Genomic DNA, 27,596 nt, shown 5'->3' on the forward strand with positions numbered 1-27,596 from the left:
GGGATCATACCTCAATCAGATCAAGAGCTTTATTGTGAGATTCAATCATATCCAGATCTGATTCTTGCCCACGTTGAAAATTAACAGATTCACCCATTTTCAGCGGATCCAGCACCACAGAGATTCATATCTGCGCCATATTAAGAACTTAATTATGAGATCCAACGAAATGAGTTTAGGAAATCCGTCCCGCTTACAAAAAGGATCCAGTGTCAAGTCAATCATCACCTCACTATATCCGACCCGTTTGCAACCTTATGATTTCTGGTGGTGTGGAGACTAGAAAAAAACTCCTGGGGCATGTTTTCTTAATTGATATATATATATATATATATATATATATATATATATATATATATATATATATATATATATATATATATATATATAGAGAGAGAGAGAGAGAGAGAGAGAGAGAGAGAGAGAGAGAGTTATGTGCTCTTTCTGCCCAGTTAGGCCCTTTCAAAAATAGTAATTTTTGGTATTTTTTTTCACATCTAACACCATATATGTGATCTATAGGTTTTTTCTAGTGGAAACTGGTTTTTGGGTCACGGGAATCTGACCTGTATACCGATTTTTCTGGTGATAAAAAATCAATGGGTATGAATGCATCAAATTTTCCCGGCTCATAAAAGTACATTTTTATAAAAAAACATGATTCAAGGGCCGTTTTTCACTAAATCAAGTATGCTAAACATATCTAACGGTTCAGATATATCATAAAACACTTAAAAACTATGGGGCCTAATGGGGCAGAACGAGAAAAGAGGGCCTAATATTCATATCTGATTTGAATTTTCATGTTATTTGACAATGCTATTAAGGTTCTGTTTGGGAGCCCACATCAGAAGCGGCAACCGGAATTTCCGAGAACTCCACTTCGTCTCTGCTGGTTGTTTTGAATAGTTTGGAGGGGAGACCGGAGCAGAGTTGAGATGCTCTGCTCGTTAATTTTGGCATAGTTCAACAGCATCCTTCTGAGCATGTTGTTGTAAACTCCGCTTCCATCTCTGTCTCCATCCCCAACCTTGCCTCCCTCTTCAGCTCCTGCTCCTAAACATAGCCTAAAATCAATCTGAATCAGCTGATTCAGATCAAATCGGCCCAACAGCAAATCTACAAGGCTGATCCAATTTGGCATTTTAATATTCTTAAAGGGGTTAATTTTTAAATATATTTTAAATATTTTTATTTTCAAATGACATGTCATTTGATGGTGAAAGTTGAACGGATTTGATCCGATTGTTTTCATTTATCTTAGGAAGCGGATTCATCGGGTCCGGATCCACTCACCCCCTAAGTCTTCCCTCATCTTGGTAACCCTCATTCAGATTTCATTGATGCAAGTTGTTTCAAACAAATCAGACTTTCTAGACGTGATCTGCATCATATATTTAGTGAAGATCAATACTTGAGTTGCCAAAATCCCACTTGTATGCGAGTTTTTTTGGCAATTCAACAATCAACGACTGAGAAAACACACAATTTTGTAATAAAAAAACATATTTTTTCATCAAAAAAGTTCGATCCAGGGGTTGATTATTATTAAATCCACGATGCCTAATACATCTATGAAGTCAAATTTAATCAAAACAACTTGTATCAATAAGATAAGGTATGAAGATGGGGGATGACATAGGGGATGAGTGGAACCAAATTTGAGTCACCTAGTGAACCGATCTTAACATTGGCATTTGGGTTGTTTTCATATCAATATTCATGCCGGTATGGGTTTGCTCTTCTTTGGGCCTTGTTTTATACCTTTTCTTAAATTGGATTGTGTGCTATCTTCTAACCTTCAAAGCATAGAAACAAGTTCTGACCCAAAATCGGATCCAGACTTTGTGCACCCCTGTCTTGTGCCATGAGAAAGGGCAGAGTAGGGTTGCAAAGGGGTCGGATCCACAGGTAGAGGAATTTGTAAAATTTGGCTGTCCCTAAATTGAACCGGTCCAACTCCCCAATGCATTTTGAGATCAGAAACCCAACCCGTTTGCATCCCTTTCTCTGGGTAATAGGGATGTCAACAGGTCGGATGTTGATGTAACCCAACATCCGACCTGAAACAGAGTCCGATTAGTGGGGTTTGGTAGTTAGATTTGGATCTGACTAATAATTGGATTTGGGTTCAATTTTGTGTTTTGCATTCAAACTCGAACCCGAATCTGCTATAACCCAACTCGAAGTATCAGGTTTTAAGCTAGTCGGATCCAGATTCAGTTTTATCTAATTGCATCCAAATTCCAATCCGAAACAGAACCCTAGGGTGGCAAAACCTGACCCGACACGCCTCTTAGGCGGGTTCGGGTTTGGAAAAAATGAACCTGTTTAATAAACGGGTCGACCCGCCTAACCCGTTTATTAAATGGGTCGGGTTCGTGTTAGAGGTATGCCAACCCGCCAACCCGGCTGACCCGTTTAATAAACGGGTTAGGCGGGTGGGTCGACCCGCCAACCCGTCTGCCAACCCATCAACCCGCCAACCTGACCCGTGAACCTGAGAACCCATTTACCCGACCCAACCCATCTATTAAATGGGTTTGCGGGTCGTATCGGGTTACCCGTTTATTAAACGGTCCGGGTTCGTGTTTGCCACAGCCGACCCGTTTAATAAACGGTTCGGGTTCGGGTTGAGGTATGCTGACCCGCCAACCCGACACGACCGTAACTGATTAAGTCGGACTCGGTAATGCCTAGATCTGACCCGAGTCCGATCAGTTTACATCCCTCCAGTGTTACTGGGGCAGAGTACCAAAGGTTTTATAGCCGTGGCAGCAAAGGCGTGAAAACGAAGAGGAGGTGATCGGTCGGTTGGGGAAGATGTCGACAGCGGCCAGTCTGTGGGCGCGTCTCTCCGCGGTCCGGCGGACACTATTGGGTTTGGGTGCGGTTCAGCGTCTGCCTCTCTCGACCTCATCGTCTCCCTGGCCTGCAGGGAAGCAGCACGACACGCTCGGCCGGAGGCTGCTGGGCCTGGTGCACCCGAAGCGCAGCGCCGTGGTCGCCCTCAGCCGGTGGGCGGAGGAAGGGAGGAGCGTGCACAAGTACGAGCTCAATCGCATCGTCCGTGAACTCAGGAAGCACAAACGATTCAAGCACGCCCTCGAGGTCGGAGAAAACGCCCCCCTTCCCCTTTCCCCCTCAATTCGAATATCTCCTCTTTATTCTTCCCCTTCCTTCTTTTCGGTTTTTTCGTCCGTTGCTTTGGCTTGGTTTGTTGCCGCGCGTTAGGGCAATGGGTGTTCCCACGGTTTCTCTCGTGGGTATCCCACGGTTGATTCTCTGTGCGCTCTGTGTTGAAGCGTTGGGAGTGTATTCCTGGCGGGGTGAGGGCGCGATTCTATAGGTTTTACTCATAGTTACCAGGAAACGAAGGGGAAGCGACCGTGAAAAAAGTAATATGAGGCGAGAAGACGGGATATGGTTGTGAAGTGATTATGCCCGCCCATACATGAAAAGCAATAGGGATCGAAACGAGGAGGAAGCGCCCGGGCTTCCCACTAAAGGGAATGAAGTTTCTCATATTTCAGATAAGCTGGTTTCCCAAAACTTTCCTTCCGTTCGAGGAGGCGAGCTTTCCCATGTAGCAAGGAGCTTTCGGTAACTATAACTATGGTTTTATTGTCCAAGTAAGGGGCTCGCCTACATGGATTTCGAACCCATCTGGAACGGTCTGACACTCTGAATAGTGTATTTCCCTGTCAAGTGGTTTTGTGCCATCATGTATCCATGAGGATCATAGGTTTTGAGCTATAGGGTAAACTGAGTCTCGTACTGAATATTTATCTGATGATGGTTTTGTGGGCAAAAGATGATGGACATTCATGGCTTCTGCCTTTTGGTAAAAATGGAAGAGGAAGAGCATATTTTGCCTCTCCCATATGATTTGCAACAGTTGGTGATTGTGTGAACTGTGCAGACGTTGAGGAGTCGATGGCTTTTGCTGGCGTGGCTCTGATACCATAAAGCAGCAGTTCAAAAGATTGGGAAGAATCGCTAGTGTATGTTGTAGTCCGTGTAGCGTGTTCTGACTATTCGTTCCAAAACTTCGGACATGGGAGGAAGTGACTCGACGGCTGGACAAATCTATCTCAATCCTTTCTTTCGTCGCTACTTTGATTCAAGAGGTAACCAGAGCCTGTCTTTATTAGTCTCGGTCTTCCTGCTTGGTCAATCCGTCAGTCTAGGGATAAGCTGCCAAGCTGAATTTGGCACCCAGTACCCAGAAAAACTTTGAAAGCTGGCTGGATAAGATACACGCACCTGGTTCCAAGCTAAGAGAATAGAGACCTATGGGGCTTGGCTTCCAAACAATTTCATCGTGGTCTTGGAACAGGGCACTGCTCCCTCTATCTCACCACCTGAAGTTAGGTTTTCCTTTTTTCATAATCTAAGGTGAAGCTACTGTAGTTCAAGTTGTCGATCAACTATCTCACTCGAATGAAGAAAGAAAGTGAACCATATTCTTTAATTTTCGATCTTGTGGGGCTTCCGCAGGACCCACTTGTAGTATCCCATACGTCTAACAATTGACTCCTTCGTCATTCCATCATGCGTCCAACGGTTGACTGTCGTCCATCCATTTAGTCTCTCCTGCTATCCCTGCTTCTGTTCTTGTGGAACCAGATCTCTTGCATGAGAAAATGATTTTGGCTCGCAGCAAAGCATTGTCCTGATCGGGCAACTAGTAGTCCTATCTATCTACCCTGCCACCTATAGGTGGCCGTCCATCCTACAGCGGCCCGAAAAGGAACTGCAGTGATCTTGAATGGAGATCCTACAGCTGGTGTTTGGATCAAATTTCTTTCCATTATCCCTTTTAGAAGACTCACGGAATCCGTTCTAAGTACAAACAATATCTTAAACTACTTCAACAAGTCTACGCGTGAAGTATCCAGACGTTAGTACAGCAGTATCCACAACTCCTTTGCGGGTTCCGTAGCAGGAAATGGGTTATTCCGTTAGTTAATGACCTTCCCGTTGCTTTTTATGGGTAAATCAATCATTTGGGATCTGACATTAATCCTCTCAACCCTTATAAGAGGTGGACCTTAGAAGGTTATATTATAAATAATAATAATACACATGTTAACGTTCGTTTGGACATATACTGTATTTATCCATTGGAGTCAGAGAAACTGCTAGGATCCGACATATTTATTCCTGTCAATACAGATTCTGAGAGCTTCCTGAGATTATAAAAAACAATACAACAAAAAGGTAAAGTATTAGTTAGGATGGTTATCTTTCTTGATGTTAGTTACCATATTTTTCATTTGGATTATCCTTGTGGAACCAACACTGTTCCATTTGAACCTGGTCACCTTTATTTCTAACACATCTATCCTAGTAGCCACAGCCCAACCAATTGCACTCTTAGTTTCTTCTAATTTCTTCACTAGCCATCCGAGCACTCTACAGCATGAGACTTCTTTCAACTGTCTAAACAGAGTGGCGTGATTTGTCATCATCATCAAGCCTTATCCCAACTACATGGTGCAGTGGTAGGGAGCAGCAGCACAATATTTTATGAAAGCCTTCCTTAATGTCACTGCGGTATATGAATTCATAAGGGGCTGACCAATACCATTCAATTGGCGGAGCATCGTGAGACCCAACTCCCCTATCAAGATGATGAATACATGCCAGTCATTCTCATCTTGGTTTTAAAAAGGTTGAAATGGATCCAATCTTATGTCTCTTGGTGAAGTAACTGCATTTTTTTTTGTAAGTCCATTTGTTTTGCTGTTTGATCAGTTTTCTTGCAAAGTGGAATTGAGCCTAAAAGGCTCTTAATTGCAGATCTGTGAGTGGATGACACTTCAACCAGATATGAAACTGTTGCCCGGTGATTATGCTGTCTGTCTGGATTTGATTGTAAAAGTTCGTGGCTTAGCAAGCGCTGAGAAGTTCTTTGAGGATCTCCCTATACAGATGAAGGAACAATCAACCTACACATCTCTCCTCCACGTGTACGTACAAGAGAAATTAACAATGAAGGCTGAAGCTCTGATGGACAAAATGCTGGCTCTTGGAATGGTAGGAAATCCTCTGGCTTACAACTCTATACTAAAATTGTACATTGCTAATGGGGAATTGGATAAGGTGCCTCTGGTGATTCAACAGCTCAAGAAAAACACTTTACCTGATCTGTTCACATACAATCTCATGATAAGGGCATGTGCCATCAGTGGAGATGTGATAGAAGCTGAGACACTTCTCGTTGAGCTAAATGAGAGGATAGGAAATGCGGATTGGGTGACATACAGCACATTAGCCAGCATATATATCAATGCAGGGCTTTTGCAGAAAGCCAGAAATGCTCTAAAAGAAATGGAGTTGAGGATATCTCACAAGCACCGTTCTGCTTACTGCTCCCTCATGACTCTGCACACCAATGCATGTAGTAAAGATGATGTATACAGAATATGGAGGAACATGAAGCTGACTTATCGTAAAATGAGTGATTTTGATTGGAGGAAAAGGATTCATGTGGAAGACCCAAAATGATTTTCTTTTTTGGTTCATATCGCTGACCCCAATTGTTTTGGGATGAAGGCGTAGTTGTTGTTTGTTTGTTATCATCTCTTGTCAAGCTAGATGATATTGAAGGAGCTGAGAGCCTCTATACTGAATGGGAATGTGTATCCCCCACATATGATTCTAGATTGCCAAACATACTTCTTGGAGCATATGTGAGAAAGGATATGTTGGAGAAGGCAGAGTCGTTTCATGAGCATACAATAAAAAATGGAATAAAACCAAGTTACACTACATGGGAACTTCTTGCAACCGCTTGGCTGAAGAAGATGGATATGGATAAGGTCCTTGATGCATTACAGAATGCCATATCGAGTGTCACAAAGTGGACACCTAACCAGGAAATTATGCAACAGGTGTTTAAAAATCTCGAGGTTCTTGGTGACATTAAGGGTGTGGAAAGATTCCTAGTTATTCTAAGGGGTGCAGGCTATGTGACAACTTATGCTTACAACTCTTTGCTTCGTACATATGCCAAAGCGGGTAAGATGCCTCTTATAGTAATTGAACGCATGAAGAAGGACAATGTTCTATTAAACGAAGAGACCAGAAAGCTTCTTAAAGTTACAAGCAAGTTACCTGTCGGTGAAGTTTCCAGCATGATTTCATAAAGTGATTTTATCTTAAATTCATTGACATCCTTACTGGAAATTAGAAAGCTCCTCAGAGGGACATGTACAAGACTAACAATAAGAAAATCACACTTTACATGAGAAATGCTACTGTACGAGGTTAAGGTTAAGTTTATACAAACTGGATCCACTCAAAGGCTGGGAATTCATGTTTCAGATGGATTCTGGTGATGGAAAAATTGTTGAACTTTATGGTGAGCACCTGGAATTGCATATTGAGCGAAGCTACTTTCTTCAGTGTTCTGGATGAACAAGGTGGTGGCATCCATCCTTCACATGCTCGCGAGCAACAGGTATTCTATTCTCATAACATGTTACTCCTATTTCAATGAAAAAATTCTCATTCTTGCTTGGCTTGGTGGATTTCAGATGGACATGCTTGATTTGTATGGTTTTGCTAGTTCATGAGCATGGAATATTTTCATCGTGTCATTCCATTTGGATGACATTGAATACCATCTAGGTTAACCCAGTTACCGAAGGCTGCTTAGATAGGCGGGAAGCTCGCTTCAGAAGCTTGATACTTCTCTTTTTTGAAACTTGATGAGAACCTCAATTCCCCCACACTTCTCCTATGCTTTCTACACCCTTTATCTATTCTTCTTATATGTTCTCGTACTCAACTTTTCTTGTTTTTTGTGTTTTTTCTCTCACTGACTTTCATGTGCTTTCTCTAAATTGTTAGTCATTATTTTTAGATTTTGTTAAAATTTTAATTCTTATACTAAAAAAACATGAAATTTAATATTTATCACTTTTATTTTAATTTTTATGTGTTTCATATTGATTCTCATTCAATTCTTATATTTCTTTTTTTATTCCTCGCTTTCCGCTTCCTATACATTTTAAAATGCATCCCGCTTTCCCTTCCCGTACCGTTTCTCGCTTCTACATCCTAGTCTCAGTTAAACTGTAGAAGTGACTGCATATTGTTGAATTCTTCACTTTTCAGTATTGAGATGTATGGTGGCTTACGGAACTTTTCAGTGGATTGATCAAATCTTCTAAATGCTGCCATGATATTATCATTTCAAAGAGGAAAGGGGAGGGGTGTTTGTGCATGTGCATGTGTGTGTGTGCATGGTCACGCACGCTTGTTTGCGTGCATGTGAAATGTTTAGTTGGAAATTAAAGGTTTCAGTGAGAAATGATGAAATGTAGCAGTTGAAGCCTTGAGCCTGAGGCATATCGCTTCCTAAGGAGAAATACAAGTGGGATCTCGTCTAATGTACCAACAGGTTTAGAAGGAGATGATACAATTCCAGCATAGTCACTGCATGTGAAGCCCTAAATTTGCAAGAAGAGGCACTAATCTAACCAGCGTTGTGAGAGGCGTACGCCTCAGTACTTGAAGCGTACGCCTCACAGGCGAGGCGCACACTCAAGGTACTGAGGTGCACCGTCAGTACCTGAAGCGTTCTGGAATTGCTTTGAATACATAATTATCTAAAATAATTTCAAATATAACACTGTTTGGATTGCCCTCACTATGATTTCAGGTAAATGTTTGATGCCAGTTTCAATAGCATTAATAGCTCCCGATTAATTGCGTGGTGGTAAACCACTAAAAATCTTTCATTAGTATAACTAACTTAAATTTACATATACCTGTATATAAGAAAGAGATCGTGCGCAAAAGTGCATTGCTGAAAAACTATAGTTTCATGATAGTTCTATTGCATGTATGCATTTAATATGTCCAAGAAAAAAATATTTATATGCATCACTAAGATTTTTTTTTTGTTTAGGCCGTTTTTGATGGAAACAAATTCAAGGTTATAATTTAAAAAAATTGGAAGCTATTTATTTTTCAAGTCCTTCAAAAACCTTATATTTACTAAATCAACCATCAAACAAACTCATATATGTATATAACAAACTCATATATGTATATTTATATTAAAAAACCATTTACCAGTGCTATTTTATTAATATTATATATTTTATTATTTTGATCATGAAGCTTACGCTTCAACGCCTCGAGGCTTACGCCTCGCTTCATAACATGCTCTACGCCTCGCTTCGCCTCATCCAATTTAACAACCTTGAATCTAACTATAAATATCTTTAATATTTTCAGAACCATGAAAAAGGATAAAGGTCGGTCTATCGACCCTTAACTCATTTTAGTTGCGAGTTTTTTCCTTAACTTCAAAATCTTTTGGAATCTATTTGTATGCATTCTGTACCATGTGTTGATGGCAGATCAGATGCAATCACATTGCACACTTTAGTGTGCTGCTGTACTCGATCAACCCTCCATCTTCTGTTGGGCCCCACAGCTGACAGGCTGTATCCCAGAGATGGAGGGTGGTCAGGTGGAGCCAAACCACCCAGCCAAATTACGACTGCACATTGGCTGGCCTCCGGTTAGTAAAACCCTTGGAGTCCCCTTGCCCACAGAGGAGGGCACCCAGCTTCAACCTTGCGACTAGGGATGTCACCTGTGTTTGGACATAATTTCATTTAGTGTTTACTTTGAATATGATATGCTTTAGTTGAACTCTGAAAAAGGAAAAAAGGTCAAGCTTGGTTATAACTCGTGTGCAATTCGAACCGGTTCATGATCTTTTTATTTGATCAACAAAGAGTTTATGTGATCTTTCTATTTGAAAATGGTGTTGAGGCTTCTTTGAATTCTTTTTTAGCTAAAAGGAATTTTAACAAAAATAACTGGATTTTCTATTCACAATGGAAAAAAAAGTAGTAAATGTGTAATTCAGTCTGTTTGGGTCTGGTTGTTCAGGCCAGTTTTTGAATCTAAAAATTAAACATCAACCTGACCCAAGTTGATTTGTATTTGGGTATGACTGAAATTGTGGACCTGGATGGGTCAATGGGTTTGTGTATAAAGTCAGGTATGATAGGTTGGGTTTTAAACAGGCCTTTTTTTTTATTGGGTCTAACTTGAATCTGATATAAACACTTCCAGAGTCAATACGATTTGAGCTTGGGTTCACGTCCGGTTATGACTAAGTTGTAGACTAATGATAAATTTGAAAAGCTTATGAGAATCATTTTTCTAAAGTATGCTAAAATTTATAAATAACTCCGCCTGTGTAGTTATACACTGCCGGTCCCAAGCCCGGATAAAGGAGGAGGGTTGCGGTAGGCTTGTGACAGCCAGCATAAAAACTTTGTCATATCCTATGAAAATGAACCAATATGAGAATTTCGTTGGGGCGTTCCCTACTGAGCGACGCGCTGTACTCTCTAGGCTCGGAGGCAGTGATAAATGTGCAAGGGTTGCTAGGTCGTCGCCCAGAAGCGACGCGTCACACCGGCGCCCGGGTGTGGTGTCAAATAGGCAAGGGTTCCCTCACTTTGTTGGACGGGTGGGGGTAAAGAAGTTAGTCCAAGACCATAAAATTAGGTTAGCCACTTGGAACATAGGGTCTTTAACTGGTAAGTTGGTAGAGTTAGTAGATGTTATGTGTAGGAGAAAGATTGATATTTTATGTCTTCAAGAGACCAAATGGGTAGGTGAGAAAGCTAAAGTGATAGAACCTTGGGGATATAAGATTTGGTATACAGGAATAAATAGGAATAGGAATGGAGTAGGGATTGTTATGAGTCGTCAGTTTATAGATAATGTAGTTGAGGTCCGTAGGAAGGGTGATAGAATTTTACTTATTAAATTAGTATTAGGTACGGATATTATTAATATTATTAGTGTTTATGCACCTCAAGTAGGTTTAGATGATTCCATTAAGCATCAATTTTGGGAAGATTTAGATAGAGTAGTACAAGAGACATCTTATGGAGAAAAGCTTTTCATCGGCGGTGACCTTAATGGACATGTAGGCATTAGTAGGGATGGATTTGAGAATATCCATGGAGGCTATGGTATAGGAGAAAGAAATGAAAGTGGAGAAAGGATTTTAGATTTTTGTTTGTCCTATGATATGATCTTAGCAAACACCTGGTTTAGGAAGAGGGAGTCTCACCTAGTAACATTTAAAAGTGGGGTTAATACGAGTCAGATAGATTTTTTCCTACTTAGAAAGAGAGATAGGGGTTGTTGCATCGATTGTAAGGTTATACCAGGAGAAAGTGTAGCTACACAACATAGAGTCTTAATTTTAGATCTTAGAATTAAACAATGCCGCAAAAGGGATAGACATAGGATAGATCCTAGAATTAAGTGGTGGGCACTGAAAGGAGCTAAACAAGGAATGTTTGTAGAGCAGGTAGTTAAGGAAGTTGATTGGTGTCTCGAGGAGGATTCAGAATCAATGTGGAATAAGATAGCGGGTGGTATGAGAAAGGTAGCTAAGGAGGTATTGGGTGAGTCTAAAGGCGGTGCACCACTAGGTAAGGATACATCATGGTGGAATGAGGATGTCAAATTAGCTATTAAGGTTAAAAGAGAGTGTTATAGAAATCTAAGTAAGAGTCGTGATAATGAGAATTTGGAGAAGTATATGATAGCAAAGAAGGAAGCTAAAAAAGTTGTTCGAAACGCGAGGGCTAAGGTATATAAGGAGGTTTATGACAAGTTGGATACCAAAGAAGGCGAGAAGGATATTTATAGGCTTGCAAAGATGAGAGATAGGAAATCAAAGGATTTGGGTATGGTTAGATGTATCAAAGATGAAACGCAAAGGGTTTTAGTCAAAGATGAGGAGATTAAGGAGAGATGGAAAGATTATTTTGATAAGCTATTTAATGATAGTCATGCTCAAGATCTTGGAGACTTCTCCATTCCTTTTTATGAGATAAATCGTGACTTCATGCGCAAGATTCAAAAGAAAGAAATTGCAGAGGCTTTGAAGAAAATGAAATCAAGAAGGGCAGTTGGCCCAGATGGTATACCTATCGAGGCTTGGAAATGCTTGGGAGAGAAAGGTTTAGAATGGTTGACAAATCTTTTTAACTTGATTTGGCGAACAAATAAGATGCCTAATGAGTGGAGGAAGAGTACTTTGGTGCCTTTATATAAGAATAAGGGTGATATACAAGATTGCACAAACTATCGTGGTATAAAACTCATGAGTCATACTATGAAACTTTGGGAGAGGGTGATTGAGTCTAGGTTGAGGAAGGTTGTCATGATATCGGAGAATCAATTTGGTTTTATGCCTGGAAGATCAACTATGGAAGCTATACATCTTCTTAGACAACTTATTGAAAGATATAGAGAGAGGAACAAAGATTTGCATATGGTTTTTATTGATTTAGAGAAGGCATACGATAGAGTACCTAGGGACGTTCTCTGGTGGACAATGATGAAGAAAGGTGTTTCTCTCAAGTACATTAGTATAATTAAAGATATGTATGAAGGAGTAGTAACCAATGTCCGCACTTGTGGAGGGGTGTCAACCAATTTTCCGATAACGGTTGGGTTACATCAAGGATCTGCTTTAAGCCCTTTCCTATTTGCGATAGTGATGGATGAGCTTACGAGATCTATTCAAGAAAATGTACCGTGGTGTATGTTGTTTGCTGATGATATTGTTTTGATTGATGAGTCTAGAGCTGGGGTTAATGCTAAGTTAGAATTATGGAGACAGACATTGGAAGCTAGAGGTTTTAAGTTGAATAAGAGTAAGACTGAATATATGGAATGTCGGTTTAGTAAGCAACGAAGTAGTGATGGGAGTGTAGTGAAGCTTGGTGAGCAAGATATACCGGTGAATGATTATTTCAAATATTTGGGATCCATCATTCAAAAGTATGGAGAAATTGATGGAGATGTAAATCATAGGATAAAGGTTGGGTGGATGAAATGGAAAAGTGCTACTGGAGTGCTGTGCGATCGTAGAATGCCATTGCGGTTGAAGGGAAAGTTTTATAGGACGACTATTAGACCCGCTTTACTATATGGTACGGAATGTTGGGCTGCCAAGAGACATCATATTCAACAAATGAGTGTAGCTGAGATGCGGATGCTTAGATGGATGTGTGGAAATACAATAAAAGATAAGATTCAGAACGAAGAGATACGTAAGAAGGTAGGTGTTGCACCCATTGAAAATAAGATGCGAGAGAATCGTTTACGGTGGTTTGGACATATTCGGCGAAGGCCTAATGATGCTCCAGTTAGAAGGTTGGAGAAATGGGAAAATATATTAGTTAAAAGAGGTCGGGGTAGGCCTAGGAAGACTTGGATGGAGATGATAGGAAAGGATATGAATGCTTTGAACCTCACCGAGGACATGGCGTTGGATAGAAATGATTGGAGGAAAAGGATTCATGTGGAAGACCCAAAATGAATTTCTTTTTTGGTTCATATCGCTGACCCCAATTGTTTTGGGATGAAGGCGTAGTTGTTGTTGTTGTTGTATGCTAAAATTTATAAATAAAAGAACATTACTTGAAAACCAATCTATTTTATATGATAACATCAGTGATATGATATTCAAAATGAATCAAAATCAATAAGTTCTTGGGTTAGGAAAGCATAAATGTAATTTATTGAATTAGTGCTAATGTTGTTTATATGCAAGGATAGATGACAAATCAGGTATGAAACAGTTTGGGTTTGAGACCGATTCGGGTGATGGATAGGTTTAGGATCAGGTTAAGTGCAAAACAAGTTTGGGTAAAAATCAGATTCATGTCTGGGTCAATCCTGGGCCAGGTATAAAAAAGGACTGGGTATGAAAGAGGTTTGATTACAAACGAGGTTCGGGTTTGGGCCAGTTCAAGTATAAATTACACGGAGCCATTTGGGTTAGTTACAAATGGGTTCAGGTCCATACTTTTCTTACCAAAAAACCGACCCATTTTGAAACAGGTTTAGATTTCAGACCTAACTCCAATCCATGGGTTTATCAAGAGCGGGTAATGTCGAATCCGATCTGTTCGGGTTGGGTATACCCGATCCAGTTATAACCCTAGGCACAATTTTCTCATGTGATTCAGATTTTCACTTCCCAAACATGCCCCTACCACTTTAACTCAATGAAAACATTAACGGCCATAGTACAGGTACACTAGGATTCATTGTAATCAGAGGTGTTCTTGACAAATTGAGATAAGGTGCAATGTGATTGCACGACTTTAACTGTGCTGCTGCACCTGATCACCTACCATCTGCTGTTGGGCCCCACAGATGACAGGCTGTACTCCAAAGATGGTCGGTGATCAGGTCCAGCAGCACACTAAAAGATTGCAATCTCATTGCACCCGATCATCCCATCGTTCTTGACAGCATCATGCACATGAGATTATGTCCATCATGCACGAAAAAGATTTAGCTGGACATTGGGAAAATGTATTGCCAATTGTCTCTTGATGAATGGTGCACAAGTCATTCAATAAACGGAGGAAGGGAAACAATCTATATATATGGGGAATCCTGGAGATATTTGTGCAAATAGGTGTAATCCATGTAACCCTATAAACCAAGGTTGTAAGTATCGTATCGTTACCCATATCAATCGGGCCCAAAGTAACATTGCATCGTATTGTATCATCCTAAATGTATTGTAATTTTTTAATAATTAAAAAAGAAATCTAAATAAATTAAGAAAATTAAAAAAATTTGGCAAATGTTATAAAAAAATTATAGCACATGAAACATTGATGAATTATACAAAATACAATCATAAAATTACATACTAAGCATTTATGTCTAACCATAAAATCGCATATAAAGTATTTATGTCTAGCTGCATAAGACATCATTAAGCATCAACTAATATAAAAACATAGGTAATATTGCATACATAACTCACAAGAATAATAAAAAATATTAAATATCTAGCAATTAAGAATATGCCACAAGACTCGTACTTTCATACTATATAAACAAAAATATTATATTAATAGTTGCACTCTATTTTCAATCGATTTCCATTCATTACAATTATCTCTGAAAAGAAAAATGTATAGTAAATTTGAAAATTTGTTTATAAGAAAGGTAACTTTTCTTTTTATATTTACACGAAGAAACCTTCTCCAGTATGGCTTTGCTTGCCATACTTACGATCACTGTCATGACAGTGTAAAACTCCTTGGGATTACCCTTAACAAATTAAAAGTATATACAATCATTTTCATGGTATTAATATTGTTCAAAATATCATGGTATGAAAATATTTCAAATTTTTGGACTATATTGGCTTTTAAAATATTTTGAAGATATCCTGATTTTCAGGGTCATAGTGGCTTTTTAAATATTTTGACAATATTGCGGTAGTTTCAAAAAATCGCTAATAGCTATGTCGTAAGGGTTGATCCCTATCATCTTGACTTGATTATGCTTCCTTTTTCTTTTTGTATTTTCAACGTAAAGAAACCCACTTTCAGGAAAAGTGAAACGAAAACTCTCATGTAGAAAGTACCGTGGAGCCTAACCATTTAAACATGCAGAAGCATAAAATGCCATCAAGGTTGCATCGCACCGAGCCCAAGGGCTTTACCAACTGGAGGCACAGTTAGGAAACAAACCTAGCTGCTCATGGCCCGGCTCATGTTTGGCTTGTGAAGAGCTCATTCAAACTCGTAAAATAGGCTTGGCAAGATGAACATAAATAATTTCTTAACTGGCATGAGCTTGTTAAGTAATAAGAAATATATTCCTTTCAAAAAATAAAAAATATAGTTGAGAAATATTTTATTTATATTATATAGTACATGCAGAAAACATGATTTAACTATTTGGTTTACAAAAAAATAGGTCTAGTGGTAAAATTTTATTACTTTTACCTCCTAAACAATGCACTTTGTTGTAATTCTATTTCTTTCAACTTAAAACAATGATTTTTTTTCTATAAACAAGTCAGCTTGAACTCGGCCTGTTTAAGTCAAGCTCATTATGATGTAGAACTCGACTTGACTTGCCACAAAAATAGGCACACTTCAAACTCAGCTCGTTTACTGGCCTTAACTGAAGACATACTAGGGTGATCGGTGATAGGGTTTTCCTCTTGTCCTAATCAAAAAATTAAAAGGGCTCAATTAACTAGGTCTAATCAAGGGAGTCAAACTTTTATAATGTTTACAAGGAGAAACTGCCCAAGAACAAACCTAGTGGCGCTGGCTCTGCCTGCAGTATTTACCGGTCACTGTCCTGATTAGGGGTGGCAATCGTGTCGGGTTGGTGGGTCGACCCGACAGGTTGGCGGGTCAGCATACCTCAACCCAAACCCGACCCATTTATTAAACGGGTCGGCTGTGGCAAACACGAACCCGGCCCGTTTAATAAACGGGTAACCCGACATGACCCGCCAACCTATTTAATAAATGGGTTGGGTCGGGTAAACGGGATCTCAGGTTCACGGGTCTGGTTGGTGGGTTGGCGGGTCGGGTTGGCGGGTTGGCAGACGGGTTGGCGGGTTGACCCACCCGCGTAACCCGTTTATTAAACGGGTCAGGCGGGTTGGCGGGTTGGCATACCCCTAACATGAACCCGACCCGTTTAATAAACGGGTTAGGCGGGTCGACCCGTTTATTAAGCGGGTTCATTTTTTTCAAAACCCGAACCCGCCTAAGAGGTGGGTTGGCGGGTCGGGTTGGCGGGTCGTGTCAGGTTTTGCCACCCCTAGTCCTGATAATGTAAAACTCCTTTCCTTGCCCTTAGGGAATAGCCATGCTTTCGCTTGTGCAAGGGGTGACAACCCATGAGATTTGAACCAAGGCCCCCAGACTAGCGGCCTAGGCCCCCATCCCACTACGCCAAACCCTTTTGTGGCCAAGGAAGTGACACTTCAACCACCTGGTTGACCGGTCCAGTAAAGTGTGGTGTGGGGTTGACCGGTCCAGTAAAATGGTGTCTGCTGTGAGGTGTGGACTAGGTGAAATGAATAGCAGGACCGTAAATAACAGGGAAGGGAAGGGCATTTAGTCTTTCGTAGTTAAACACACGGAAGCTCCGTTGCGTCTGCCAGAGCTCCAAGTTTACAGAGGACTCTCTCTCTCTCTCTCTGTGAAAGGAAGGAGGGCAACTCTCTCCATTTCCCCTTCTTCCTTCTTTTCTTTGGCTTTGATGGTTTTGTTTTTCCTTCGTGGGATTATCTTTTCAGAGAGTTGATCCTATTCTTTTGGTGAGAATTGGATATTCTTTTAGCTTTTCTTTACAGTTTTTTTTCTTTTCGTTTCTCATGGAGATCGATTTCGAATCTCTCGTGGAGGCGACGTCTGGTGCGGTGGGGTCCATAGTGAGCACGACCATCCTCTACCCTCTGGACACCTGCAAGACCAAGTACCAGGCCGAGGTCCGAGCGGCCGCCGGCACCCAGAGATACAAGTCTCTCTCTCTCTCTCTAAGTTTTGATTGTGAATCTTGCGTGGTTTTTTGAGTTGAGAAGTAGAATGGGATTTTTGGGTTGGTTGATCAGTGACCACTTGTACTTGTATTCGTTTTAATTATGGTTTTATGTCTTCAATTGCATCAAACTTGCAATTTCTTTTTTCTTTTTTGCTTGATGAGATCATGATTGCTCATAACCAGAATTGTGGATTTCCTTTTATGTTTTTGTTCTTTTTTATTTGTTTAGGAAAAGGAGATTATGGGTGTGAAGATATCGCATGATGGTAGTGTAATCTTTGATTTGTTGTAGAAGGAGATGTTGGTGATTAGTTCATCTGGTATGGATAATGAAAACTGAAGTTATTTAGGAAACAGTTTGAGGATTTGATTCGTTAACACTGGAATTAGTGTTTTATTGGTTGTCTTCAACGTAGCAGGCATTAGTAGTCTTCCCTTTTTTTATCATCTAAAGGACATATATTTCTTTCATTTAAGTTGAAGATTGCAAGATCTTCATCTTAATGGCCTTATTTTGGGTGGATCAAACCATGTTGCACACAAGCAGGTTGAAAATTGAAATAAACCTTTTAGATACAGCAAAAACATACTCTAGTGTCTGCAAAGAAGTGAGGGAATTGTACCAACAAGTGATTTCTCTGGAAAATATCAGATCCATACATACTTAGAACCATAGTTGCCGGAAGCGCTTAATGCAAGTAGGAATTGCAATTCCTAAGAAGCTGGAAGTGGAAGCATTCAGAAATCAAAATTCCCATGACATGGAAATCCCAATTCTTATGACCGGGGATCCCGATTCTTTTAGAAATCTTGATTCCTTGGCATAGGTCCATAAGAATGCTGATTCTCTTACATGAGAATCTCTATTCGCATGAACAGGAATCTCAATTTCCTCAGGGATCATTCAAACGATTTCATGTATTGCTTCTCAAATGATTTGCCTTTCCATTTACTACCTGCTTCCTGCTTCCCTAATACTCTAAAAATTTGAAAAAACCACTTCTTGAGTCCGTTCTTGCTGTGGAAAACATGTTTAGAACCATGTCTTGTAATTCAGAGGTGGCGTGTAGGAAAGGGGTCCCATTACTGGTTGGAGGTTTGTTCCTCTTTACTTTACAAGCAGAAGAATTACCATGACTTAAGATGCAAACTTGAGGTACACGTTGATTTTGCTGCACACACACACACACACACACACACACACACACACACACACACACACACCTGCACGCTCACAAAGTATCATTCTTGGAGATGTTCGACAATATTTCTTGCTTAATCTTCATATTCCCACAAACTGCACTTGTTTCAACTAGGCATATTCTCACTCTTGATGGATGGATTTAGAGACGCTCTATTATTCCATGGTTGCCTGCCTCTTCAATTAAGGTCCGAGATGCTTTAAAATGGCTACTTTAATCAGCAGAATCCCCTGGTATGAGTTTCAAGCATGTCCTTATCTACATGGTTTTGCTCTATGGCTTTTATTTGTCCCTTTATTTCCTTCCAAGGATAAAGTTTTGAGTTAGTCTGGATACCTATATTCATTCACGTTACTTCTCATTTCCACTTCCAAATATTCATTCTTCTATGTCTCCTAGTTTCTTCAATCTATATTTCCATGCAACTGTCAGTTCTCCATAGGGATGTACGTACACGTGTGAAACACGCCAGTTGTCTCTGTTATGAAGACATGATGGTTTCACATCTGTTATTATATGCAGCACATGGGTCATGTAATTTTCATTACTTCACTGCATTGGTAATTGAGCAAAACCTTGGTATTATCATGTTCCAAATTCTTGAGTCTAGTGTATGACTGACATACAAGAAAGTTGGAGCAATATTGTTTTCATTTAAGAATGTGTGCTGTGCTTTTATCTTAACTGATTTGACCGCTTAAGAATATCCTGTTGTTATGTTTTCTGCCTTATGTTGTTACCTTTAGTTTATTTAGATAATATATGTACAATTTTTTTGTTGACTCTTTTCTCCCTTTTGGCACTAAATAAGTGCAGGAATCTTTCAGATGTCCTGTGGGAAGCTGTTTCAAATCGCCAGATTCTCTCATTGTACCAGGGGCTTAGTACAAAGAACTTGCAATCATTTATAGCACAATTTATTTATTTTTATAGTTACAGCTATTTTAAGAGGCTATATTTGAGCAAGAGCCAGACAAAATCAATTGGCACAAAAACAAACCTGATTGTTGCTGCCGCTGCAGGTGCATGCACTTCGATAATTACACAGGTATTGTATGCCAAAAATTTTAGTCATTACTTGTAAGGACAAAAACTTCTAGTCATCAGTTATTTTGCTTCTTTTCTTTCTGGTTATACTTGAATTTGTTTCATAGAAGGAGCATCTTGTTTGTCACAATGGTCTCTATTTGGCAGATTCTTGACTTGGCATTTTCTTTTTGTCCCCCAAATATTAGCCATTAGATATGGCATCTTCTCGGATGCAAACTAGTGCATTTGGGGAATCAAAGGGACTTTGGGAAACTCTTTCGCATGGATCCTGGAGTGAGGCATTTGATGGCCTTGGCATATCACTTCTACTTACTTCAAATCCTGCTATTCAGGTAGTTAATTATCTTTTAATGGTAAGCCTGTATTTATTATTATTAGTTTTGTCCTGGAATCGGCTGGGTATGCAATGTCTGTGAGTTCATGTAGATTAGAGGGGTGGAGGTTCCTAGCTTGTATATATTCGTGCTTGCATAAGTGTGGTACCCTGGTACTGTACTCTCTAGTAGAAAGTTATGGTTGCAGGTGTTATGTAGTAAATCAGATCTTGTAGATGTTTGTTTAGTAAGAAACGACTTTGAATCTAATTGTTTTGATGAGAAAATTGTCTTCTTATTTTAATTATAAAGTATCGGTACCTTGCAGGCTGTTGATTTTTAGTTTCCATGAAAGCCTGTATGCGCATCGAAAGCTCCTAAATCTAAAGCATAATCCTTAGTTGTATGGTATCTTAAGTGGATGCTATCAGGTAGTGTCGGTCCTGAATCACTATTGCCCATGATTTGGCCTGAGCCTATTCTGATGAGGTCTGGTACCTTCATCTGACATTGGTGAAGGCATTGGACATGGTGCCACATGGTTAGATCAGTGATCTGTTGAAAGCATGTATCTACTTGGATTGGACATAGACTGATGAGTTGTTTTCAACCCTGAGATCATATAGAAAATTATTCGTTGTGATAGCTTAGCCCTGATAAGCTTGTGATGTGGTGTGATTGGAATAAAGAAAAAATGGGTAAGCTGTTTGTGTTTTATCATGGTAGCTTATGTAGATAAAGAAGTAACAAGAAATTTGAATTGGAGATCAATGGACCCTCTTGCATGGGTTACAATAAGATCCAGAAAGGTTAAATGGCAAAAGAATCATCATGAGTGGGAGTGACTGTTCTTCATTGATTTGATTACTCTTATGACTTTCACTTATGGATCATTAGGATGGATTCACTTATGGATCATTAAGATGGATTCCTTGTCATCTCATCTGTTTTTCTATACTGTTTCTATATTCTTTTTACGAATAATTAATGGAAAAAAATAATGGCAACGATTAGCCTCAAGCAGTCTTACATTTTTCTTTTGGCTCTTCTTGCAAGGTGGCATACATTTTTACAAGTAACCCTCCTTTTTACAAGTAACCCTCCTCTATTTAAGGCGTGAATCTATCGAGAGTCACACATAAATACTGACATAAATATCCATTTGATTAAATATAGGTTTTCTTTGCTGATCATGTTCTGTTATTAAGCAGTGCTTTTCCTGCTATTTATTCCGTGCAGTTTGCTTCTGATTGTTATGTTTAGGCATGATTTTCTGCTGTCTACCAGAAATTATTTACAATAACTGTACATATGAGAGCTGATGTGCCATTGAAATCCTAATTGCAGCTGTACTTACGATGCATGTCTTTGAAGATTATTGATATGTACTTTCACAGATATTGACATATATTATTGACTTGCTCTGCCTCCTTCAAAGAACATTTTGTATGACAAAAGCTTGGGTGATAGGTTTAGATATCCAAGTTCTCTGCCCAGAAACTGCAATTAAGTTCTTTTATCAAGCGGGGCATTTGTATGAACAGGATAGCTACACACGTATGGGGAATCCAATAAGCAGGGAGTTGGTAGCAGTAGGACCCATACAGTCATGCTCCTTGTGCATCATGTACTATGTACTATAAACTTGAAAGTTAACATATAAAAGAATCTTCTACTAGGTCAAAATGGACCCATCTATCTTAAGAACAAAAGACGAATGTTCTATTTATTTACTTTTGCTAGGTTAACTGAGTCCACAGCTCTGTTACTAACTGATTGATAAAAAGTAACAGTTTTTCATTCTGTTGTATAAACTTGTGCTACTGATCTTTGAATGCAGTACACAGTATTTGATCAATTTAAGCAAAGAATGTTGATGCGGCAAAGAATTAATAAGACCAACCTGATGACAGAAGCTCCCTCTCCTCGAGCTTTGTCTGCATTTTTGGCTTTTGTACTTGGTGCACTTTCAAAGAGTATCGCTACATTCTTCACATATCCATTAATAAGGTACTAGCAGTCAATATTTTCCTTCCACTGTGCTACTTAGTGTTACAATGCTACACCGATAACCATGTGGGTTTTTTCTCGGCAGGTGTAAGGTTATGATCCAATCTTCTGAGAAAAAAGAAAAAACAAACAAAGGTGCTAAGGTAAAGTCCAAAACCATAACAGAAGTGTTGTATACCATTTGGAAAGGGGAGGGACCACTAGGTTTCTACAAAGGGCTGCAAGCTCAGATCTTGAAGACTGTCCTAGGTTCAGCCTTGCTGCTAATGATAAAAGAGAAGATTTCTAAGACCACATGGGTTTTGATGCTTGCGTTGCGCAGGTACCTTTTTATTGTTAGGAAGAGAGTGAAGAATATTTAATAGATCGATCTTTAGGGTTCTTGGGTTCAAACCCCATGGGGGCTATCCCCCAGCTTGATTTATCAAAGGAAAAGCTCATAAGCACAAGAATTATCCCTTACTGGTGGTACATTTGCATTAATGGGTATTTCTGGCTTTATCACCAACCGGTGGGAGTGAAACAAACATGAATGAATAACCCCTCCAATTGTAAGCATGATTCTTGATTCATGAGAAAGTTTAATATGCAGTGATAGAAGTGTTTTTTCTGTCATAAATAATGGAACATCCACATTTTCCCTTTTAGTTCCAACTGTTTCCTCTCTCTCTCTCTTTCTCCCTCTCTCTCTCTTCTATGATCCTGTTCTTGTGAAAGTACTGTGCTTGTTGTCATGGATTGAAAGCACAAGGAAGTAGAATCCATGAAGTCCTGGTGTTTTTTGTAGGTTTAAATATGTGACTTGAACTGATTTTCTGTATCAAACAGTGTTTTTTATTTATAAATCCTTGAACGGGAAGAAGAAAAGCTTATATATATAATGTGCGGCACTCAGGAGGTGTTTGATTCTGCATCCAAGATTGGACGGAATGGCATAACATAACAGACAGAACATATAACATCTGTACTATGTCCAACATTTTTTTTTACTGGACAAGAAGCTGTGTTCCTTGTGCAGACAGCTTGGACATATATGGATAATGGGTCGGATAACTTCATTGTGGATCGGACGACTCAAATGCCCAACCATATGAGTGTTTTAACATGTTTATTATGAATTTTAGCTTCACATATGGATCTCGGATTATATCTAAAAACTAAAAAATGTTTAAAAATTGAGTAATTTGAGAAAAATAAGAATTGATATTTTTTGGATATATAAATGCTTTAATCATTATCATATCTAATTATGAAAGTATCAAAAAATTATGGATTTTAGCCCTAAATATGGATCTCAATCTGGATTCAAGTACGAAAAATGTTTAGATTTTGGGTAATTTGAGAAAAAATAAAAATTCATGTTTTTTTATATATAAATGCAAAAACCATAAATAAATCATAAAACCTTAAAGTGCAAGAAAATAAAAAACCCTAAACTTACAAGAAAAAAACCCATATAATCAAAGAACAAAAAATGATGGTGCTGTGCAGAAAATATTACTTGTTTTCAAAAAATGCCCTTCAATTTTTCCTATTTTCTTGATGCCCAAAATTGCGAATATATGCTATTGTGACCTTTTTAACCCTCGCATGTATGAAATTGGCGAGGTTCACACGGTATATTGCTTCGCTCCTTGGGTGACGCAAACAACCACTTAAATGCACTTTCGCACATTTTTTTCTTGCGAAGATCAGATAAAATTATATGCAAACCTCCTTTTAGTTTTGAACTTTAAAACATCGCAAAAACTTTGAAGTTTGCACATATTTCAGGAAGATCACAAGTAATTTTTGTGCAAACTTCCTTTTAATTTTGAACTTCATAACATGGCAAAAACTTCAAGATCGCAGACTTTGTTGCAGACTTCCTGTTTTCTCACATACTTTATTATGGACTTCCTGTTTTCGCACATATTTTGTTACATATTATTTGTTTTCACACATACTTTGTTGCAGGCTTCCTGTTTTCACACATACTTTGTTGTGGACTTCATTTTTAGAATGTATAAAACATTCAACATTTACAAAACATCAACATTTATAGATTTACAGACTGTTCCAACATTGAATTCATATAAATTACAGTTCTTCATTGTCAATTCAAAATAATGATGATGCAAGTGTCCACACTTCAGCTTCTCCATCCTCGCCAGTCAGTACATAATTGTTTGTATCATCTTCTTTATGTTGTGATACCTCAGTTTTCTTCTTTAGGTGTCGATAGAATCTTATCATAAGCCGATGAGACTATCACAGTTTTATGAAAAAAAAGGTTATTAGCAAACAATTAAGTATAGATTTCATCTTAAAGAAGTGAAGAAAATATAACATATAAATATGTACCCATGTGAAGTTGAGTGACTAGTTTTTGGATATATACTTCATGTACATGAGGACGAATATACATGACCTTAGTTGTCTAATCAGTGTAATAGTTGATGCCAAATTGTGAAGCAAAATGTGTAACTTGTGAAAATGTGAAAAACATACAAGCGAGTTAACAAACTTATACAACATAGAGCAAAAACAATTATAACATACAACAAAAACATACCAGTTGTATGACGTTAATATTTGCTTCGTCTGTGGACCTCATGAAATTATACAGCTTGAACACCTTCTCATGCATGTTCATTTCTCATAGAACCTAGTGGTAGTTGCTTCAATTGACAATAATTAAAACCTGTAACATAATCTTAGTGTATTATTGCTACAATAGTATAATCATAGTCTAAGGTCGTTGTGTATAATCATAGTTACCCTAGTTGATTATTACGACAACAGTATATTTTAACTTTTTCAGAGGTCATTGTTGCATGCTTATAACAACCACACAACATATATCATTTATCTTTAGAAACTAACATGTAAGAAAATAACACGCACATATACATATATATATATATATATATATGTTTGTGTGTGTGTGCATATAAAGAACCATAAATATAGTAAACCTTAAATGATAAACACAAGAAAACACAAAAAAAAAGATTAACAACAATCAAACACAAATAAATATATACATATAAACATCCATAACATGTCATCGTTAAATCGGATTTCAAAAAAATTGTGTTTAAAAAAAAATTGGTTCAATATTTAAATGTGCGCTTACCGAAAAAACGTTGTCGAAGATTCTGGAATACTTGAGAATGAAGTCCCATTGGAATATTTGCCAAAAATGTTGTAAAAAAAGTCACCACTGGGAAGTAGGATGGGGACCACTGGTTGGAGACCACAAATAATCCTAAAACTTTTGGATTGTGAAGTTTTTGTTTTTATACTCATGAAGTTCGCACATAAATTATTTGTGTTCTTCGTAAAATATGTGCAAACTTCATAGTGTTTTGCAATGTTCCAAAGTTTGAGCGAAGTTCGCATAAAAATTACTTGCGATCTTCATAAAATATGTGTGAACTTTGAAGTTTTTGTGATGGTTTGAAGTTCAAAATTAAAAGGAGGTTCACATATAATTTTATGTGATCTTCATGATGTCTGCAAGAAAAAACATGCAAAAGTGCATTTAAGTGGTTGTTTATGTCACCCAAGGAGCGGAGCAATATACCGTTTTAACCTTGCCAGTTTCACACATGCAAAGGGGTTAAGAAGATCCCAACGGCTTTGGATATTTGCAATTTTGGATATTAGGAGAATAGAAAACATTGAAAGGCATTTTTGGAAATAGGTCATATTTTTTGTAAAGTACAATCATTTTCTGATAAAAAAAACTATAAGTAAATAATAAAATTAAATATAAAAATCCCTAATTCAAACCCTAAACAAAGAAGATAAAAGAAAAACAACACTAATCAAATAAAAAAATGCCCTAATCAAATCAAGTATATGAATCCCTAATTAAAAAATGAGAGGGTCGGGATTAAACCCCCTTTGTCCAATTTTTTTGTTTTAAATCATGCCCCCTGTTCTCAATGTAATAGGAGGGAATGGTGTTTCATTCCGCACTACACTCAATCAAACATCCTCTCATTGTGCATCAATGCCAAAAACATTTTTCACACTCAATCAAACCCTATGGATGTGATCTACATGATTTGTTTAGTAAAAAGCAAGTTTTTAATTATATCATTGCAATACATAAGGATTTTCAATTAAAAAATAATCGCTCACAATTTTTAGAATTTAAAAACATAAAAAAACCATGATTTTATTTCTGAAAAAGCATGATCCAAAGTTTGACTCTTCACAAACAAACTATGCGTTAACACCTCCACAGGGATGGATCAAGTGTGAGAGATGTTTTTGAACATGGTGCAGAACGAGTACTCACATTATCTAGATCACCTACCAACCTCTCTCTCTCTCTCTCTCTTTATTCACATTATGTGCGTACACACACACACACACATATATATATATATATAGGGAAGGGAGACCGTCCAACCAAAGGTCCCAAATTTAGAATCGACATTCCTTCTCTAACGATCAAGCTTTTCATTTATTGGACTTTATATATTATATTTTTATCATTCATTTAGTGAGCGACATGTTTTAGATTATGAATTTGTGATGTTTAGATGCGTTTTTTAAAGCACTAACAACCAATGGTCTACAATACTTTGTATTGTAAAGTTTTAAATGCATTGGAAGTCATCTTCATAGCATGTTTCCTACTAAATAAATTATAAAGAACAAATATATGAGGTCTGATTGATTTGATGCTCAATCATTAGATAAAGAAAGCCATGTTGTTGGTTGTAGATTTTGGACCTTCCTTTGGTTCGATGGTCTGCATTGTTTGTTTATGAAAAAATAGATTTTGAATTATATATATATATATATAGAGAGAGAGAGAGAGAGATGGAGAGAGAGAGAGAGAGGTTTACTTGCTTGTGTTATATTTATTTGTTTGCATTTTCGCAAGAGGATTCCAAGGAATATATCGAACCTGCAATTATCTGACTTGCTTTGTCAATGAGCAAAAAGCAGAAGCTCTGTTTTGGGTTAGGTTGCCTAATTTCTTGAATGGGTTAAACGAGCAAAAATTGATTTAACAATTCACGTACGAACGTTCAAATAATTAAAAGGTTTGAAAGCCGAATGTCCAAATAATTAAAAGGTTTACCAACACATATAATTTTGGTCTAAAATAATTAAAATGGTACAGAAGTCTGCTAACGTATGCCTGATCAAAACTAGACAATTCTGCAACAAACCCACGAAATAAGCAATGAATAACATAAGCAGACAAAAGTTTTCTTTTATAGAAAAAAAGGGTTATGAGGTCATTTTATATGCAGTACCGATGGCCATCCATCTCTACATTTCTTGAGATGGTGCCGGAGTGGTGCTGACCCTTCATCCCAGGTTCGACTCCTATCTCGGTCTTTTCCTCTTCAACACTTGGAACGCGCGTTCAGTTTTCTTAATCCATATCTCAGCTAGCTCTAGATCAGCCTTTCCTGTGAAGGTCAGGGGATTTAATTTTAAGAATTTCTCATAAGTAATCACGCTTTGTTGGTGATGGTTCGACCCCTTAGATGCAGGTTCTGTACTTGATACCATACATTTGTGACCAAGCTAAGAAGACAAATCAATGCTGATCTGTCCACTCATTATGTGATTCATCATTATGGGTTACAAAAACCCAGCAGTATTGGTTGATCTT

At 38.3% G+C, this 27,596-nt stretch overlaps 1 protein-coding gene and 1 pseudogene across 2 annotated transcripts; both read left to right on the forward strand.

Annotated features, from left to right (window-relative positions):
* The first annotated feature begins 2,823 nt into the window (after nucleotides 1–2,823).
* On the forward strand, nucleotides 2,824–7,154 carry LOC149839208 (pentatricopeptide repeat-containing protein At4g02820, mitochondrial pseudogene; annotated as a pseudogene).
* A 9,965-nt stretch (nucleotides 7,155–17,119) lies between these two features.
* On the forward strand, nucleotides 17,120–23,265 carry LOC149839209 (peroxisomal adenine nucleotide carrier 1-like). 2 transcript variants are annotated; one of them, XM_090004032.1, is made up of 6 exons: nucleotides 17,120–17,370; nucleotides 19,410–19,641; nucleotides 19,829–19,975; nucleotides 21,798–21,967; nucleotides 22,053–22,289; nucleotides 22,345–22,604. In XM_090004032.1, the coding sequence occupies exons 1-6, from the start codon at nucleotides 17,225–17,227 to the stop codon at nucleotides 22,385–22,387; spliced, it is 975 nt and encodes a 324-aa protein (XP_089860158.1). In that variant the 5' UTR covers nucleotides 17,120–17,224; the 3' UTR covers nucleotides 22,388–22,604. The 2 variants fall into 2 exon arrangements, with proteins under 2 accessions (XP_089860158.1, XP_089860159.1); XM_090004033.1 differs by having other exon boundaries at nucleotides 22,053–23,265.
* Nucleotides 23,266–27,596: the final 4,331 nt, after the last annotated feature.

The sequence above is a fragment of the Nuphar pumila genome, chromosome 4, assembly GCF_984573655.1.
Source record: "Nuphar pumila chromosome 4, dmNupPumi1.hap1.1, whole genome shotgun sequence".
In the NCBI taxonomy this organism is placed as follows: Eukaryota; Viridiplantae; Streptophyta; class Magnoliopsida; order Nymphaeales; family Nymphaeaceae; genus Nuphar; species Nuphar pumila.

Excerpts from the sequence above, each read along its gene's own strand:
- LOC149839209 (XM_090004032.1), top strand. The coding sequence starts at position 17,225 with ATGGAGATCGATTTCGAATCTCTCGTGGAGGCGACGTCTGGTGCGGTG. Across the intron at positions 19,642-19,828 it reads GCACTTCGATAATTACACAG|CCATTAGATATGGCATCTTC; the intron begins GTATTGTATGCC and ends CCCAAATATTAG. Across the intron at positions 22,290-22,344 it reads TTGATGCTTGCGTTGCGCAG|GGTTCTTGGGTTCAAACCCC; the intron begins GTACCTTTTTAT and ends ATCGATCTTTAG.